Genomic DNA, 17,731 nt, shown 5'->3' with positions numbered 1-17,731 from the left:
TTGTTTTCTTTAACCTTTAATCATATGCATTAGTGGAGGTGTGCTTGAAAACGTGATGTAATTATCTTTGGGCACCTACACTGTTTATTCCAGCAAAACAGCAACTCCCAGGGCCATCAAACCCAATAATGAAGCCTTTAAGGAGTGAGGTCATAAACTTGATTAGAATGTTCTTGACTGAACATTCTAATGCTGATGTCACAATTACTACTGGTAACTGAAAACAATAAAGTTCTAGAACACTGACTTGGAATTCTGGAAAAACATTCCAAATAAAGGGTTAAGCAACAGCTGACTGTAGAGCAGTAGAGCTGTGAGCTTCCTCAGGCCTGTTTACACTCTGTACTCTAATAAGAGAGGAGTTATTCTGAGACAGCCTGCATTAAAGGGCCATGGCGCAGCAGGAAGTGGCAGGTCTGCTCCTCTAGAGGTGGACGTGCTGCTTAGAGAGGCTCTGAACATGCTAACAGCTGTCTGCTGTGACCTGCACCACGCAGTTTTAACTCACCCCTGCGGGTGGCGCTGTCCCCCTCGCCTTCTGAGCGTGCTCCGGTTGTGCAGCTAGAGTTCCCTAAGACACGGGTAGGAAAGAGAGAGAGAGGAGGAGAGAGAGAAGAGGAGAGGAGAGAGGGAGGGGAGAAAGAGAAGAGAGAGAGAAGAGGAGATAGAGAGAGAGGGGAGAGGAGAGGAGAGAAAAGAGGGTGATATCAGTGCTTGCAGACTCTCCCCCCCAGCACACACCTGGCCCTAGTGAAAGGCTCCTTACCCAGACAACGATACAGGCACTAGCCAGAAAATACAGAACACTGGAGCACTCAGAGGTCAAACACACTGTCTAATGGACAGATTCAGACAGCTGGAACATCTGCCTCAGAACACCAGCCCAGACATAACAGCCAGTCACCAGGGTCACTATCAGAGCAGACTGAGCACAACGCAGATTAAAACCAGGCCCTACTTACGGGAGAGGTTCCTCTTCATAGAGACCTGTGGAGACCAGGAGAGGAGAGAACGTCACATTTCACCCACAGAACTCCTGCCTTTACGCAGGCCCAGTAAAATACCCTTTCAAACACATCAGTGGAGAAAACAAACGTGGCACACTGAAATCCTGGCCGAATTCCTCACAACTAATTTAAGTAATGGAATGAACGCAATGAATTCAGGACAGCCGCTCTCTTTGCAACTTTATCGGACCAAGAGAATGCTTTTTGGAGATTAAACCAATGCCAGTAATTGGGAGCTAGATCGAGAGCGTGCCCTGTGTGTCTGCAACATTTCTCAATGCAGGTCAGTAAATAAAATAAATAAATAAAATAAGCAGAATACAAGGGGTGTAACAATGCATTCATCCAGAATCGATCCAGTTATAAATCACTGCAAAATACTTTATTTCAAATGTCTTACTTATTTTAATACAGTGGTTTTCTCTCTAGCGACACTGCCAACACGGTTGTTTACGTTTCTGAATCGACCTCATCGCTCGCTCCAGCGCCCTTTTTCCTTAACTTCCTTTTCCTCAACCGTGATGTCAGCACACTGCACTCTCGAGCTCAGTTTGGCTGTATGCGTGTGTCGTATCTCGACCGTGTTACAAAGGCTATCAACTGCTTCCTACTATATCGGATCATTACGTGTTGTATTCCAAGAAAAATTGTGATGTTTATATAATTTGTGTATCTTTCAGTGTTGAAGCCTAAAGACTCCGCCCGGATACTGGCCCGCGTTCCGTCTGCAGCCCCACTCCGAGCCCCGCCCGACCCCCGCCCGACCCCCGCCGTACCCCTCTGTTGGGGGGCAGGGTCAGAGCCCCCACGGTGGCCCGCAGCTCCAGCTCGTTGGCGGCCGAGCTCCCCCGCCCCCCGCTGCCCACGGGGCGGATCTGGATGCGGAACTTCTTGGGCTCGTCGTCGTCAAAGTCCGAGTCGCTGGAGTAGAAGTTGTTCTCTTTGTCCAGAGAGGAGCGTACGGAGGCGCGCAGTCAAGGAGCAGGCTGCAGAACCCCGAGAGAACCAGTACAGAACCCTCACAGAACCCTCACAGAACCCTTACAGCACCCTTACAGAATCCTCACAGAACCCTCAGAACACAGAACTCTCAGAATCCTTACAGCACCCTCACAGAACCCCTACAGACCCCTTACCGAACCCTTACAGAACCCTCACAAAACCCTTGCCAAACCCTTACAGAATCCTCACAGAATCCTTACCAAACCCTTACAGAATCCTCATAGAACCCTTAGAATCCTTACAGCACCCTCATTGAACCCTTAGAACCCCTACAAAATCCTCAGAGCCCCTAAAGACCCCTTACAGAATGCCTACAGAATCCTTACAGAACCCTCACGGAATCCTTAGAGGACCCTCACTAAACCCTTACAGAATCCACACAGAACCCTCACAGAGCATGTACACGCCAGGGTTCCTCAAACTTCTTCCTTCCTTCCAAAAAAACTCCAAACTCTCTCTCCCCCCGCCCTTCATTCCCCTGGTGTAGAGCACGGGCAGGTGGCAGAAATCTCTCCCGGCCAATCGGCAGTCACTCCACATCAGCGTAATCACAGAGGGGGAAAGGCGGGACGTAATTGGTCGGACGGGCTGACGACAGAGAGTAAACAGCAGATGTTCGGCTCGGCAGGACCGCAGACCGAGATCCCCGGTGTAAAGCGAGGGAACGCGAATCACCGACAATGACGGAGCGCGCTCCATTTCTAAATCCCCGCAGCGAGCCTGACTGCTGGGATGTAAATCTCCGCTTCCTGAGCGGGGTTCTACGCCGGCAGAACCCGCGGCGTCGTGTCCGTGCTCTGACGCAAAGCGCGCGAGGTCATCGGCGAGGTTCTGTGAAAGACGCTGAGCCAGGAGATGAGCGCAGGTGTGATTTAAGAGTGCTTCACCGGCCAAGAGCTTTCACATCACGCGAGAAGGAACACGCTGTACCTGAACTCCTTTGAGGGAGTCACTTAATCTATTCTCACTTGTTTTTCCACCGGTCTATCTTTAGCCCTTTGTATTTTATACTTTAATCTAGGACTTTTGAGTTTATATTTGTCTCGGCACTCGCTCCTCAAGTCGTAGTTGTTTTGGTATGGTAGTTACAGGCTTGGCCTATCTACCTTGTGTACATATGTTCATGGCCTTACAACCAATCATATATGAACTGTACCTTATCTGACGTGTTCGGTTGTTTGTTGCGGGACCTCGATATGCACGGTTTTGCGGTTTTGTATGTTCCTTTTCGATAAAAGCGTCTGCTGAGCAAAATGCAATGCACTCGTACTAAAAAGAAAGAACCAAATAACCGATGTATTGATTTAAACCAGGTTGAAATACTTGCCGTCCTTACAACAAACGAAGGCTGACATTAGGATTCATCGGTTTCATATCAGAATGTGCAGACGGGCGGGCTGCGTTTCCTGGGCAGTACCGGCAGTTGGTCTGCACGCGCGGGTCTTCAGGGCCTGCTCGCGGCGGAGGCGGAAAGTGGCTCCCGCGCGCGAGGGGAGCGAGAGCCTCCTGCCGACCGCAGCGCTTCCTGTGCAGCGCGCGTACGCCGCGTCTCTCAGCCGCACCGACAGCCGGCAGCTCCGTCTCATCGCCATGCCTTTCCTGTTATTGCTTTCCCCACGCGTGCGTGTGTGTTTGTGTCTGCGTGTGTTTGTGAGTGCGAGTGTGACTGCGAGTGTGACTGCGTGTGTTTGTGAGTGTGAGTGTGACTGCGTGTGTTTGTGAGTGTGACTGCGTGTGTTTGTGAGTGCGTGTGTTTGTGAGTGCGTCTGCGTGTGTTTGTGAGTGCGAGTGTGTGCGTGTGTTTGTGAGTGCGAGTGTGTTTGTGAGTGCGAGTGTGTCTGCGTGTGTTTGTGAGTGCGAGTGTGTGCGAGTGTGTCTGCGTGTGTTTGTGAGTGCGAGTGTGTGCGTGTGTTTGTGAGTGCGAGTGTGTGCGTGTGTTTGTGAGTGCGAGTGTGTTTGTGAGTGCGAGTGTGTTTGTGAGTGTGAGTGTGTGCGTGTGTTTGTGAGTGCGAGTGTGTCCGTGTGTTTGTGAGTGCGAGTGTGTGCGTGTGTTTGTGAGTGCGAGTGTGTGCGTGTGTTTGTGAGTGGGAGTGTGTTTGTGTGTGCGTGTGTTTGTGAGTGCGTGTGTGACTGCGCGTGTTTGTGAGTGCGAGTGTGTGTGTGTGTTTGTGAGTGTGATTGTGTCCGCGTGTGTTTGTGAGTGCGAGTGTCTGCGTGTGTTTGTGAGTGCGAGTGTCTGCGTGTGTTTGTGAGTGCGAGTGTGTGCGTGTGTTTGTGAGTGCGAGTGTGTGCGTGTGTTTGTGAGTGTGTGCGTGTGTTTGTGAGTGCGAGTGTGTGCGTGTGTTTGTGAGTGTGTGCGTGTGTTTGTGAGTGCGAGTGGGTGCGTGTATTTGTGAGTGTGAGTGTGTCTGCGTGTGTTTGTGAGTGCGTGTGACTGCGTGTGTTTGTGAGTGCGAGTGTGACTGGGTGTGTTTGTGAGTGCGAGTGTGTGCATGTGTTCGTGAGTGCGAGTGTGTGTGCGTGTGTTTGTGAGTGTGAGTGTGTGCGTGTGTTTGTGAGTGCGAGTGTGAGTGCGAGTGTGACTGCGCGTGTCTGTCTGTGCCAAGCGATTCGTCCGCTAAATTGTATCGATTAATGAGCGCTGTATATTCATATTCTTCCCTCCTACTGATCTCTTGTGTCAGAGAGCTTCAGCCAGAATCATAATCTCTGCACACATGTATATATGAATATAGCCCTGTATTCATGTCGCCGGCAGACCGGACGCAGTGAAGGATATCGTTCTCAGTGACGTCAGCTCGAATTACGAAACCCTCCTCGTCCACTTCCGGAGAGTTCTGCAGAGAGAGAGAGGAGAGAGAGAGAGAGAGAGAGAGAGAGAGAAGAAGGAAGATGGTATTAGTTGCTTTCATCTCAAACAGTTCTAGCAGTGACAACAAAACCAAAACAGCGGAAGTCAACACAGGCATAGGTTGCCAGGGTATCATAATAAAGACTGAGCAGGTTTGATTTAGAATATTTTCAAGGTGAAAATCCTCCGTAGTATGCCGTCACCAGTTCAACAATTGTTTTGGATTCACAATTAGAATGCGATCTCAGCCAATCAGCCTCCAGGATCGAAACAACCCGTTTTATAATACAAATTAAACGGGATGAACTGAAAATAATAAATAAATAATAGAAAATAATATTCTGCATGGACTACCATGCCACTCACTGCCATCAAACACAATCATATCTCCATGTTATTTTCCCATTGTGTACGAAATAAACTGAAGCAGAGCATACGAGATTAGATCTTGAATGACAGGAATGATAATACATTCACTGTTTATCTTTAAACTGTCACGGCTCTGAGAAGCTAACAGGCGCAGCACAGTAATTTCACGGGGAGGGAGATAAGCTAGCGCGGTTAGCCCGGTATATGGTATTTAAAACCGAAACAGCCGAGGCAGAGCATCCGCGTTTGAGCAAACATATCAGTATAATAGCAGTAACTGTACACGTGGCCATGCTAGTACTGTCTAAGGCACCTCCTAAATCAGACACTGTTGCTGAACAGTGCTGTAGGGTCTCAAAAATGTGCTTTGCCTAGTGAAAATCTGAAGTACCTTTCATACTGAGACTAGATACTAAACTAAACCAAGTAATTTGTTATTTAACTGAAGCCTTTATCCAAAGCGACTTACAGTTGACTAGACTAAGCTCCCCCCCGGAGCAATGCAGGGTTAAGGGCCTTGCTCAAGGGCCCAATAGCTGTATGGATCTTATCATGACCACACCGGGGCTTGAAACACCAACCTTCTGGGTTCCAGTCAGAAACCATAATCACTAGGCTACAGGCTGCACCAGAAGATACATTACATTATTGGCATTTGGCAGACGCTCTTATCGAGAGCGACGTACAGTTGATTAGACCAAGCAGGAGACAATCCTCCCCTGTAGCAATGCAGGGTTAAGGGCCTTGCTCAAGGGCCTAACGGCTGTGCGGATCTTATTGTGGCTACACCGGGGATCGAACCACCGACCTTGCGTGTCCCAGTCATGTACCTTAACCACTACGCTACAGGCCGCGTAGTGCTGCCAAAGATACCTTTCTAAACCACACAGTGGTAAAGAGATTCATAACATGGCGGCAGCCCCAGCAAGGAAGCGATAAGATCTAACAGGATAGTAACCAGAGGCTTGTGACTGGGACAGTAATATATGAACAGGATAGTAACCAGAGGCACATGACTCGGACAGTAATATATGAACAGGGTAGTAAACAGAGGCACATGACTCAGACAGTAATATATGAACACGGTAGTAACCAGAGGCACATGACTGGGACAGTAATACATGAACAGGGTAGTAACCAGAGGCTCATGACTGGGACAGTAATATATGAACAGGATAGTAACCAGAGGCTCATGACTGGGACAGTAATATATGAACAGGGTAGTAACCAGAGGCTCATGACTGGGACAGTAATATATGAACAGGGTAGTAACCAGAGGCTCATGACAGGGACAGTAATATATGAACAGGGTAGTAACCAGAGGCTCATGACTGGGACAGTAATATATGAACAGGGTAGTAACCAGAGGCTCATGACTGGGACAGTAATATATGAACAGGGTAGTAACCAGAGGCTCATGACTGGGACAGTAATATATGAACAGGGTAGTAAACAGAGGCACGTGACACGGACAGTAATATATGAACGCACACGCGCTCTGTACACAGCTCCATCTGCCTGCACATTCCGGAGCGCGTGCGGAATGAAGTGTGTGGAATAAAGTGTCTGGTACAGCATTACCACAGACGATTAGGCAGCCAGTCCTACAGCTTTATAGCTGGAGTGATTAAACAGCGAGCAAACACGACACACCTGGGCTGCCTTACGGGCGTAGCGCTGTCCCTGCTAGCGTCGGTGGATAACGGCCGGGAAAGAAACATCACTCTCTCCCCTGATTTAGCCTGACAGGCTTCGGTTAGCCTGTCCACTTGATAAATATTTGGGGCGATAAAAAGTAGCAGGCTCTCAGGGATATTTATGCGGCACTATAAAGGTAAATGTGCAGTGCGGTGCCAAAAAAAAAGCAGAATCGCTACTACAGAATGTTTAGGCTCACCTGGGGGTGATTCAACTTCAGCGTATAGATCATGAATGAAACAGGCCATGGCACAATGGGGAGTGTGTATGATTTTGTAGTAATTTGTGACCAGCATTTGGTCAAAGGGATATTGCATACCCTTTAGATGCCAGTAACATTTCCACCGATTACAGACCATTTTAATAGAAGCTCTGTTCTCACCAATAATTAGAAACCAGATTTAACTTGACTGTATATATTTACTTAGGAATGTTTTACTTAACATTTTCAGGGACCTGCAAGAGTGCTGACATCATCTCATTTTACTGGCATCTAACCGGCATTTCAAAAACAATGAAACCAGCCACCTCTACTCCCTTTCAGCCGAGCTGGAGAAATTTGTGACATAATTATTTCAAATACAGAATGTATTTGACTGTGTTATGGTGGCTAGCACTTACACCACACTCTCAGAAATAAAGTGACAGTGGGGGTACATTTTTTGTACTTCAGGGATCAAGTTTCCCCAAATGTACCTGTCCCTGAAAGCACAATAATGCTCTCTTGGGTACAAATGAGTACATTTTCCAAGCAAAGGTACAAGTTAATAACATATTGCTGGGTACAATTTGATGTACCTTTTCAGGCACAGGCACAATTTGATGTACCTTTACTTCTGAAGGTGTAGGTTGATGTGCACTAGCCTCTACGCTAGTCTGTATTTAGCAGAATGAAGTGGGTCATATCTGACAGTGAGGAGCCCTATGGTCACCCAGCTCCTGTCAGAGGCAGGTCTATTAAAAGCCTGTTGACTGGAGACCGGTCCAAACCCACCCCTGTACACCCGGGGGGTTCTGGGAAGCCTAAAAATAGGTGGGACAGATGCCTGGCTCCTGTCCGTCAGCAGGTTGGCAGGGCGACACAAGAGATGCGATGGACGCACACACATACAGTCCCCACAGAGACACACACACAGTCCCGTCCCCCGCCACACACACACACACACACACACACACACACCTCACACACACACACACACACACAGTCCCCAGACACACACACACACACCTAACACACACACAGTCCCCACACACACACAAACACACGTTAACACCCAAGTGGGATCCCTCTCCCAATCACTCTGAAGGGCCAGGTGCATGAAGGGCCAGGGCTAAAATGGGACTGCTGTTGGCATGGCACGCACTGGCACACACTTCTTCATTCACTCACTCTCTTGCCCTCTTCACTCGCACTTACACACTCATGAGCTCACACACTCACTCACGCAGGGCGGGGGCAGAAGTAGGTCAGCACTGCCCTGTTTGAGTGTGTTTGTCAAGAGGGTGTATGGGTAAGGTGTGTGTGTGTGTGTGTGTGTGTGTGTGTGTGTGGGGGGAGGGTGTGCGGGTGAGGTCTGTGGGTACTCACCAGAGTCTCTGGCACAGCTGAATCCCTGAAACCACAAACAGAAACTGAGATGAGCACAGAGGGTACAGAGACATATGGCTAACAAAATTAAACTGCCACTGAGGGTGTGTGTGTGTGCATGTGTTTCTGTGTGAGTGTGTGTGTGTGTGTGTGTTTGCATGAGTGCATATGTGTGTTTACTTTATGTTTGTGCAAGTGTGTGTGTGTGTGCATGTGTTTCTGTGTTTATGCATGTACACGCGTGTAGTGGAAGCGGCTCACTCACGTGGAGTGTGTGTTTATGCACATACACACGCGTGTAGCATTAGGGCTCACTCACGTGGAGTGTGTGTTTATGCACATACACACGCGTGTAGCATTAGGGCTCACTCACGTGGAGTGTGTGTTTATGCACATACGCACGCGTGTAGCATTAGCGGCGCACTCACGTGGAGCCGGGCTCCTTGTCCTTCTTGCCCAGGCCAGGCAGACGGAAGGCCTTCCCCCGGCTCCTCTTCCCCGTGTCGGGCACCAGGGCGGAGCTGTGCCCCTCGAAGCCCACCAGAGCTGCAGCACAGAGCCGGCACTTTACCGAAGCCCCACAACAACAACATCCTCACTACAACAACTACAATCACAGACCTGTCCCAACATACACGCACATCACACACATACTGTATACAGTGCAGTCCGTAAGTATTTGGACAGAGGTACAATTTCTGTTCTTTTGGCTCTGTACCCCAGCACATTGTATTTGAAGCTCTCCAGTGCTCTTTCTCCTTAATGATGTTCCAAACAGTTTATTTTGGAAAGCCTACTGTTTGGCCGACGTCTCTGATTGTTTTTTTCTTACTTCTCAGCCTCATAATGGCTTCCTTTACAGGCAGCATTAGCAACAAAGGACTCCAAAGGCAATCAAAAGCCTAGAATCAAGACTAGATACTACATGTATAAGAAAGCTGTCAATAAGGAAGCAATTGAATACTCCCAACTAATCAGAAACAGCTGAGAAGCCAACTGTCCAATTACTTTTGGCCCCCTGATATGGATGCAAATGCCCTCAAATTAAAGGTGAAAGTTCAACCACATATTCATTGTTTCATTTCAAATCCAACGCGCCAAAAGAAAATAAATTGCACCGCTGTCCAAATACTTACGGACTTTGCGGTACAAATGCACCCCCAACAAGCACAGCAAACCTCCTTCCCATCTCCCCCTGGGCTATCTTTAAAAATAACCATGACTGATAACGATGGCTATCATAGTGGGTGTCACTGAGGATAAACGCTGCGAGCCAATCGCAGGGCAGAGATGTGAGCACGTGACCACCCCCTCAGGGCTATGTACCTGGCCTGTCCTTGCCCGTGCCCTTCAGCTCAGCAAACTTCTGGATGAGGTTCTCGATCCCGATGTTCTCCACGTTCTGCTTAAACTCCTCGTGCACCTGCGGGGGAGAGAGAGGTTTGACATTTACAAAGGTCCTTTATGCATTTTTCACGTAATTCTGTTCATCACACGCACTCTCTTGTTCACAAGAGTAAATATAGTTGCAGCATTGTCAGGTAAGAACCAGAAGTTAAAAATAGTCAGCCCTGCATAGTCCACCTCACACAGAACTCCTCCTGACTGAAAGTGGGTATGTCATTAACCACAAACCTACATAACATGGATTCCAAGCCCTGGCATAGCCACAATAAGATCAGTGCAGCTGTAACCACAGTAAGATCAGTGCAGCTGTTGGGCTGTTGAGCGAGGCCCTTAAACCCACAATTGCTGCAGGTGGGATTGCCCCCTGTCTAGTCTAATCAACTGCAAGTCACTTTGGATAAAAGTGTCAGCTAAATAACTGTAATGTACTATAATGTAAAATAGCCTGAGGCTTCACACCCCCAGCTCCCAACACTATTTTTTATAGGTTTTGAAATTGCTAGTTTTTATTGTCCAGATAAATAAAGAGAGAAACAGAGAGACAGATGGACAGACAGTGAATAAGAGCCAGAGAGAGAGAGGGAGAGAGGAGGATCAAACAACATTAAGCCATGATGATAGTCATTACTGAAATGTCTAAGACAGCTTGTGTTACTCTACGCATATGCACAGCTATGAATCACCATTTCCCACTTTACACGGTGAAAAAACCCCATCAAAAGTCCCCTTTTCACCCATAAACACACACTCACAAAACAAACAGTACATTCACTCTACAGCGTTCCCCTTCAACAATCCCCCGCTTCGACTTCCCCTGCATTCAGTGTCTCGCTATGACTATCACCGAGGGGGGAAATTGAGTAGATTTTCACAGGGAGCGCGGTATTAAAATGAAAAGAGCGCCTAAGAGAGTTCATTTTCTCTCTCTGTTCTCAGTGCTGTAGGCCGTTATCACAGCTTGTCCATTATCGCCTCGGCGGTAACGGCGGCGCTAAGTGCCTTCATTATCGCTTCTGCGAAGCGCCACATCACCCAGCGCACCGCCGCCACTCCAACCACAGGGCCACAGAGCGCACGCCCCGCGGGCAAGGGCTTCTGGGTAGGGCCGGGCGTACGACCGCGTAACGCTAGCGTACGGCAGGAAAAAGAGATCCCCGGCCGAAAAGAACTGCTCAAGCTAGGTTTTGAAACAGCTGGTAGCTGGTTGACCGACCGGTTCAGACCAGCTCCATACTCAAACATGGTTTAGCTGGTTAACCAGTTCAGACCAGCTCCCAGCTTGATGGTTTGAGAGCCTCAAGCTATGTTTTGAAACAGACAAGCTACCAGCACCCAGTTAGACCAGCTTATGACCAGCTTTGCCATGCTGGTTGACCAGCTCATACCCAGCCAGACCAGCTTATGACCAGCTTTGCCATACAGGTTGACCAGCTCATGCCCAGCGAGACCAGCTTATGACCAGCTTTGCCATACTGGTTGACCAGCTCATACCCAGCTAGACCAGCTTATGACCAGCTTTGCCATGCTGGTTGACCAGCTCATGCCCAGCTAGACCAGCTTATGACCAGGGTTTGTCACTACTGACACACGCCTGTCTCACCTGAGTGTGTGTGTGTTCTCACCTGAGTGCATAGGTCCTCTATGTGCACATACCTGTCCAACCTGCACGTGGGTGTCCTCTATGGAGTGCGAGTAGGCCTTGATCAGCTGCTTCATCTGCCGCAGGTGAGTCTCCTCAATGTCCTGGAACTTCTGCACACGTGCCAACACAACAGTCACAAGTGAAACACAATCAAAACACACTTCCTGTTTCGACAGCATGACGCGGAAAAATCAGTTGCAAGTTCCCCGTTTATTTGCTTTGATGCAGGGCTTCCAAGGAAATGAAAGGTAACCACGAGACGCAATTGTTGTGTTCGTAAAGTTAAGCTTATTTAGAGGAACTTTAGCCCGCAGTCAGTGATACTGCTCCTGGTTACCATTTAACATACTCAATACAGGGCCCAACAGTCACCACTCAACACTACCTGAACAGCCATCCACACACTAACCGCACAGGATGTTGGGATGTAGAACACACAAACAGTTTGAAGCCCCGTCCACACCGAGAACTATAACTACAACAATAAGTATAACGATGACGATGTGAGCATCCACACTGATGAATGATAACGTTCTTTAAACCATCACTCAGCTATGTCACCCGCCAGTTTGAACGAGACCCCATGTATATTGGGTTGGATTTTGATTGGCTGTCAGTGTTTTATCGTTCATGCAGCTGGATACCATCACTCAGAAAATGATCCCAACAATATCGTTCATCACTGTCATTGTCGTTATAGTTGCAGTGTGGACTCCACTATCCACTTGACAATTTTTAAAACGAAAAAGATATTCATAGTTATAGTTCTTGGTGTGGATGGGCCTTGAGGGTCATTTTGATAATGAAGTATAGTGCAATGGTATCAAAGTCCCCCCTCACATTCAGCAGACCCCCTAATCAGAGCCCCTGCCAGCACCCTGGCCTGACCACGCCCCCCACCTGTACTCACCTGAGCAGAGTCACACATCTTCAGTTCAAAGTCTCCGCCTACGCGGTTGTACTTCTCTACGCAGGCCCCGAACGACTCCCCCGCTTTCTTTACCTTCATCTCCATCTGTCACAGGGAGTGAGGGAGGGAGAGAGGGAGAGAGGGGAAGAGAGGGAGAGCAAGGGAGAGAGAGGGAGCGGGGGAGAGGTGGGGAGAGGGAAGGAGACGGGGAGAGAGAGGGAGAGGAGGAGTGGGAGAGTGAGACAGAGGGAGGGAGAGGGGAGAAAAGGGGAGAAGGGGAGAAGGGGGGGTGGAGGGGGAGAAAGAGGGAGATTAAAAGAGGCAGAGGAGGACAGAAAAAGGAGGGAGAGGGAGGCACAGAGAGAGAGGGAGATGAGGAGAGAGAGAGGGAGAAATGGAGATGAGGAGAGAGAGAGGGAGAGAGAGAAGAGAATAGGACAGAATGTATTGGTGTTGGTCAGTGTACAGGTAGGCACTGTTATCATAACTCTGACTTTAGATTAAAAGAGTATTCATTAGGAGAATATCTAAAGTGAGTATTTGATGCAGATGTGCTTTCACGGGCTGTTGGTGGTGTTCGTCTGGGCTGTGGAGGCACGGTGGGCCACACACCTTCTCCAGCTCCTTCTGCGGGGCCCCCTCCCTCTGCAGCCGCTCTAGCTCCGCGCACTTTCCGTGGTAGGCCTCCCGGGACTTCTGCAGGTGTCCGCTCTGCACCTGGAGGGCCTGCACTGCCTCTACGGTGCCCCCCTGCTCCTCCTTCGTCTGGGAGCACACAGAGAGAGGGAGAGGGAGAGACAGAGAGAGAGAGAGAGAAAGAGAGAAAGAGAGAGGTTATCTATGGTACCGGGTCATAGTGAGAGGTGTTTATCTACTGTATGTAAGTTTTACATGTCCATTCTACAGCAGCACAGAGACACGCAGATATGCCAAGCAGCAGGGCTGAATCGGGGGATTCGCAGGGACGCACCAAATCGGGAGATTCACTGGGGTACACTGAATCAGGGGATTCGCTGGGACACACTGAATCAGGGGATTCGCTGGGACGCACTGAATCAGGGGATTCGCTGGGACGCACCAAATCGGGAGATTCACTGGGGTACACTGAATCAGGGGATTCGCTGGGACACACTGAATCAGGGGATTCGCTGGGACGCACCGAATCAGGGGACTCGCTTGGGTGCACTGAATCAAGGGATTCGCTGGGACGGACTGAATCAGGGGATTCGCTGGGACGGACTGAATCAGGGGACTCGCTGGGCTCACGGCGAGCGCATTACCTTGCGGTGAACTTTGACCTGCTCCTCGCCGTACTTGTTGATGTCGCGGATGAGGTCGCTCATCTTCTTGGTCAGCTCCAGGTGGCAGAGGGCCAGCTTGTCCGAAGAGACCCGGAACACGTCCCACATGGGGGCGAACGTCCTGGGGGCGAAATATCCATTCAGTGCTGTCCAGTCTCAAGGGTGGGTGCACGCTTTTGTTTCAGCCCAGCACTACGACCCCTGATTCCACACAGTCTTGACTGATTGAACCATGATTAGTTCATTTGTAGAATAAGGCATCTTAGTGCTGGGCTAAAACAGAAACCTGCGCCCACACCGGCCCTTTTCCGATAAGCCCCTGACAGAGTATGCACATATATAGAGAGACAGAGAGACATACAGAAAGATTGATATTGAAAGAGAGAGACAGAGAGACTGCACTTCCTCCTAAATAAAGTACATCGTAACCTACACAAGAGATTCTTAAAAAATAAAAATAAAATAAAACAAAAAATACTTGAGTTGATTCAACATTAACATTGTTATTGTGTTGTTGTTTTTGTTGTAAGAATGTTCACATTATTATACTGTACACATGTATTTTAACAGATTTAGAGATAGAGTGAGAGTGATGAGAGAGATAAGAGAGTGATAGAGAGAGATGGAGTGAGAAAGAGAGAGAGAGGGAGTGATAGAGAGAAATGGAGATAGACAGAGAGACAGAGAGAGACAGAGAGAGAGAGAGAGAGAGAGATAAAAACTGCCTTTCTGCAGTAATGAAACAGCAGCTCATAGGTCACAGGTGAGAAGGCAGACAGGAAGTGAGGAAGCCAGAGAGGATGATGGGAGGAAGAGATAACCGACCAACCATGACCCCTCACTTACAACACACCACCCATCCTGCCCGTCAGCTACACGCAACACAAGACCATCATGCCAGGCACATGATCGTCACATAACTCTTGTGTAAGCAAGCAGTTTTCATATACTTCATCAGCCAGCAATGCACTTTCTCATCACTGTTAACTGAGGTAGTAGAGCATGGGCAGGTTGGTGTGTGTGTGTGTGTGTGTGTGGGAGGGGGGTCTTGCTTTGTCGTTTGCTTACCCAAGTGTGCTTCCATTGCCCGCCATCTTGGCCAGTTTATTCATGGACTTGGAGTATGTTTCCTCGATGGCCGCCCTGTGAAACACACACATTCCAATTAGGTGTGTCAGTGGTTTTGGGGAGTGGTGTGTAGTGTAATCTGAGTGAACCAGTAATGGCTAGCTCCAGCCCTGCCCACAGCCTAGGACGGAGTCTGTAGTGCAAGACGGTGTTAACATTATCACTCCTGAACACTCGAAGGCAATTGGGTTTCTGCTTAGTTTTTTTCTTCTGTGAAGAATTGCACTCGTTTCGGTTTCCCCGCTTCAGTACCCTGAACAGTTTCTAACCCCTGAAGCTGCACTGTTCACCCTGCCACCCCTCCCAAACTGTATGGAGACCCTCACCACAGAGACACTGCCAATGGGACACTACACCCTACTGGCTACTGCTCTGTAACTCTTTGAAGAGTTTTCTGAAATGTTCTAGAACAGTCAGTGTTCTAGAACACATTGTTTTCAGTTACCAGTAGTGATTGTGACATCAGCATTAGAATGTTCAGTAAAGAACATTCAATAAAGTGATTCTTCCCATGTGTAGTCAAGTTAGCAAACAAAAATGGCTGCCAACTGGAAAGACGGTGAGAGAACAAAAGTTGACAATCATTTGGCAGTTATAAGGCACTTCAATCAATGTAATAATTGATGTTAAATCTCAGTTAAGCAGCTAATCAGCTAGCTAGCATTGTTCATTTCATATCCAATTCGTATTTTGTATATTTTGTGTTAAAAAGGCATTGGCGACAAAGTAAATGGAATTTAAAAGTATTGTTTGTTTGTGGTCTTGAATGCATGTCAGGAGTGTGAGTAATAAACAGATCTGGCCAGGAGCGACAGTCTGCCTATCAATACTAATCAGAGCAAGACATTGTATTGAGTTTAGGGCTCATTTGTAATTCAAATGGACAAGTTTGCCTCTGAAGAAGTGACTCATTACAGACTCCGTTAACTCAATTATAAATACATATTACACTTACTGTTCATGTATGTGCATATGTGGCTATACAAATCCCATTATTATTTTGTTATTCTTTGTTTGTTACAGTATCAGATGTTCCTTGCCATGCTTCAGCAATATAAATGCAGTACAAATTGTGTCATGACAATAAACCACTTTATGAATTTATGAATTTAAATTATCATATTGACATACATGTTTCAATCTCCCCTGTACAATGTAAAGGTAAAAAAAAAATTTCAAAGCAGTAATCATCTGCAATCATGAACAATAAGCTCTAAAAACTAAAACCCCATTCTGTGCCCAAAGTGCAAACCCAGACCAGCTCACACAGCGTATTCCATTCAGAACGCAGGTGCCTTTGAAGCAGGTTATTTGAGGAAATCACACAGAGGTGTCAATTACCCTCAATGAGTGAGCAGTTTTCTGAGAGGGAGAAAGTGGGTGAAAATAAACCAATGAGTGAGCAGCTTTCTGAGAGGGAGAAAGTGGGTGAAAATTAACCAATGAGTGAGCAGCTTTCTGAGAGGGAGAAAGTGGGTGAAAATGAACCAATGAGTGAGCAGTTTTCCGAGAGGGAGAAAGTGGGTGAAAATAAACCAATGAGTGAGCAGCTTTCTGAGAGGGAGAAAGTGGGTGAAAATGAACCAATGAGTGAGCGGTTTTCTGAGAGGGAGAAAGTGGGTGAAAATGAACCAATGAGTGAGCAGTCTTCCGAGAGGGAGAAAGTGGGTGAAAATAAACCAATGAGTGAGCAGCTTTCTGAGAGGGAGAAAGTGGGTGAAAATGAACCAATGAGTGAGCGGTTTTCTGAGAGGGAGAAAGTGGGTGAAAATGAACCAATGAGTGAGCAGCTTTCTGAGAGGGAGAAAGTGGGTGAAAATGAACCAATGAGTGCGCAGTCTTCCGAGAGGGAGAAAGTGGGTGAAAATGAACCAATGAGTGAGCAGTCTTCCGAGAGGGAGGAAGTGGGTGAAAATGAACCAATGAATGAGCAGCTTTCTGAGAGGGAGAAAGTGGGTGAAAATGAACCAATGAGTGAGCAGTCTTCCGAGAGGGAGAAAGTGGGTGAAAATGAACCAATGAGTGAGCAGCTCTCTGAGAGGGAGAAAGTGGGTGAAAATGAACCAATGAGTGAGCAGCTTTCTGAGAGGGAGAAAGTGGGTGAAAATGAACCAATGAGTGAGCAGTCTTCCTGAGAGGGAGAAAGTGGGTGAAAATGAACTGATCATCATTCGGCTGATCCGTCAGCATTACAGTGCAGTCAGGCTGATCTCCCTTTCCTCTCTCACGCTGTGACTAAGCCCTCTGAGGCTTGGCGTTGAGCAAACTTAATTACTGCAATTAATTCAGGCCAAGCGGCCGAGTAATTAACAGGTAGCTGCAAATCCTCCGGAACAGGATGAGGCACCCGGGTGGGGGTGGGGTGCTATTATTAAAACCACCGACACCAGCAACTCAGACAGCCGGAGGCCTGACTCTCTCTGTCTCTCACTCTGTCTATCTCTCTATCTCTCTGTCTCTCACTCTGTCTATCTATCTCTTGTTTTCATCTCTCTCTAACTCTCTCTGTCTCACTTTCTGTCTATCTCTCTCACTCTCTCTCCCTCTCTCTATCTCTCTTTCTCTCCCTCTCTCCATCTCTCTCTGTCTCTCCATCTCCTTCTCTCTCTGTCTCTCTCTCTCTCTATCGCCATCTCCCTCTCTCCCTCTCTCTCTGTCTCTCTCTCTCTCTCTTGCTCGCCCACTCCCACCTCAGCTCTGCAGCCTCCTCTGCCAACTGGAGAGAATGCTGACACGTGTGTTCAGCACCGAGACATGTGTATTCTGCACCCAGACACGTGTGCTCTGCACCCAGACATGTGTGTTCCGCACTGAGACACACATATGTT

General features: G+C 48.1%; 1 protein-coding gene across 2 annotated transcripts in view; it reads right to left on the bottom strand.

Moving 5' to 3' along the window:
- Positions 1-17,731, bottom strand: part of fcho1 (FCH and mu domain containing endocytic adaptor 1) — a 49,311-nt gene that overhangs the window by 11,231 nt on the left and 20,349 nt on the right. For both annotated transcript variants that reach the window (XM_061237936.1, XM_061237937.1), the window contains exons 4-15: positions 14,844-14,918; positions 13,755-13,896; positions 13,087-13,239; positions 12,475-12,579; positions 11,576-11,674; positions 9,842-9,938; positions 8,944-9,061; positions 8,516-8,540; positions 4,789-4,846; positions 1,784-1,965; positions 963-987; positions 509-571 (exon numbers count right to left, since the gene is read on the bottom strand). In XM_061237936.1, the coding sequence (XP_061093920.1) occupies positions 509-571; positions 963-987; positions 1,784-1,965; positions 4,789-4,846; positions 8,516-8,540; positions 8,944-9,061; positions 9,842-9,938; positions 11,576-11,674; positions 12,475-12,579; positions 13,087-13,239; positions 13,755-13,896; positions 14,844-14,918 (1,142 nt within the window). The remainder of the gene's footprint in view (positions 1-508; positions 572-962; positions 988-1,783; positions 1,966-4,788; positions 4,847-8,515; positions 8,541-8,943; positions 9,062-9,841; positions 9,939-11,575; positions 11,675-12,474; positions 12,580-13,086; positions 13,240-13,754; positions 13,897-14,843; positions 14,919-17,731) is intronic.

This window comes from Conger conger, chromosome 4 (genome assembly GCF_963514075.1).
Source record: "Conger conger chromosome 4, fConCon1.1, whole genome shotgun sequence".
NCBI lineage: Eukaryota > Metazoa > Chordata > Actinopteri > Anguilliformes > Congridae > Conger > Conger conger.
This window is presented reverse-complemented; position numbering and strand designations above follow the sequence as displayed.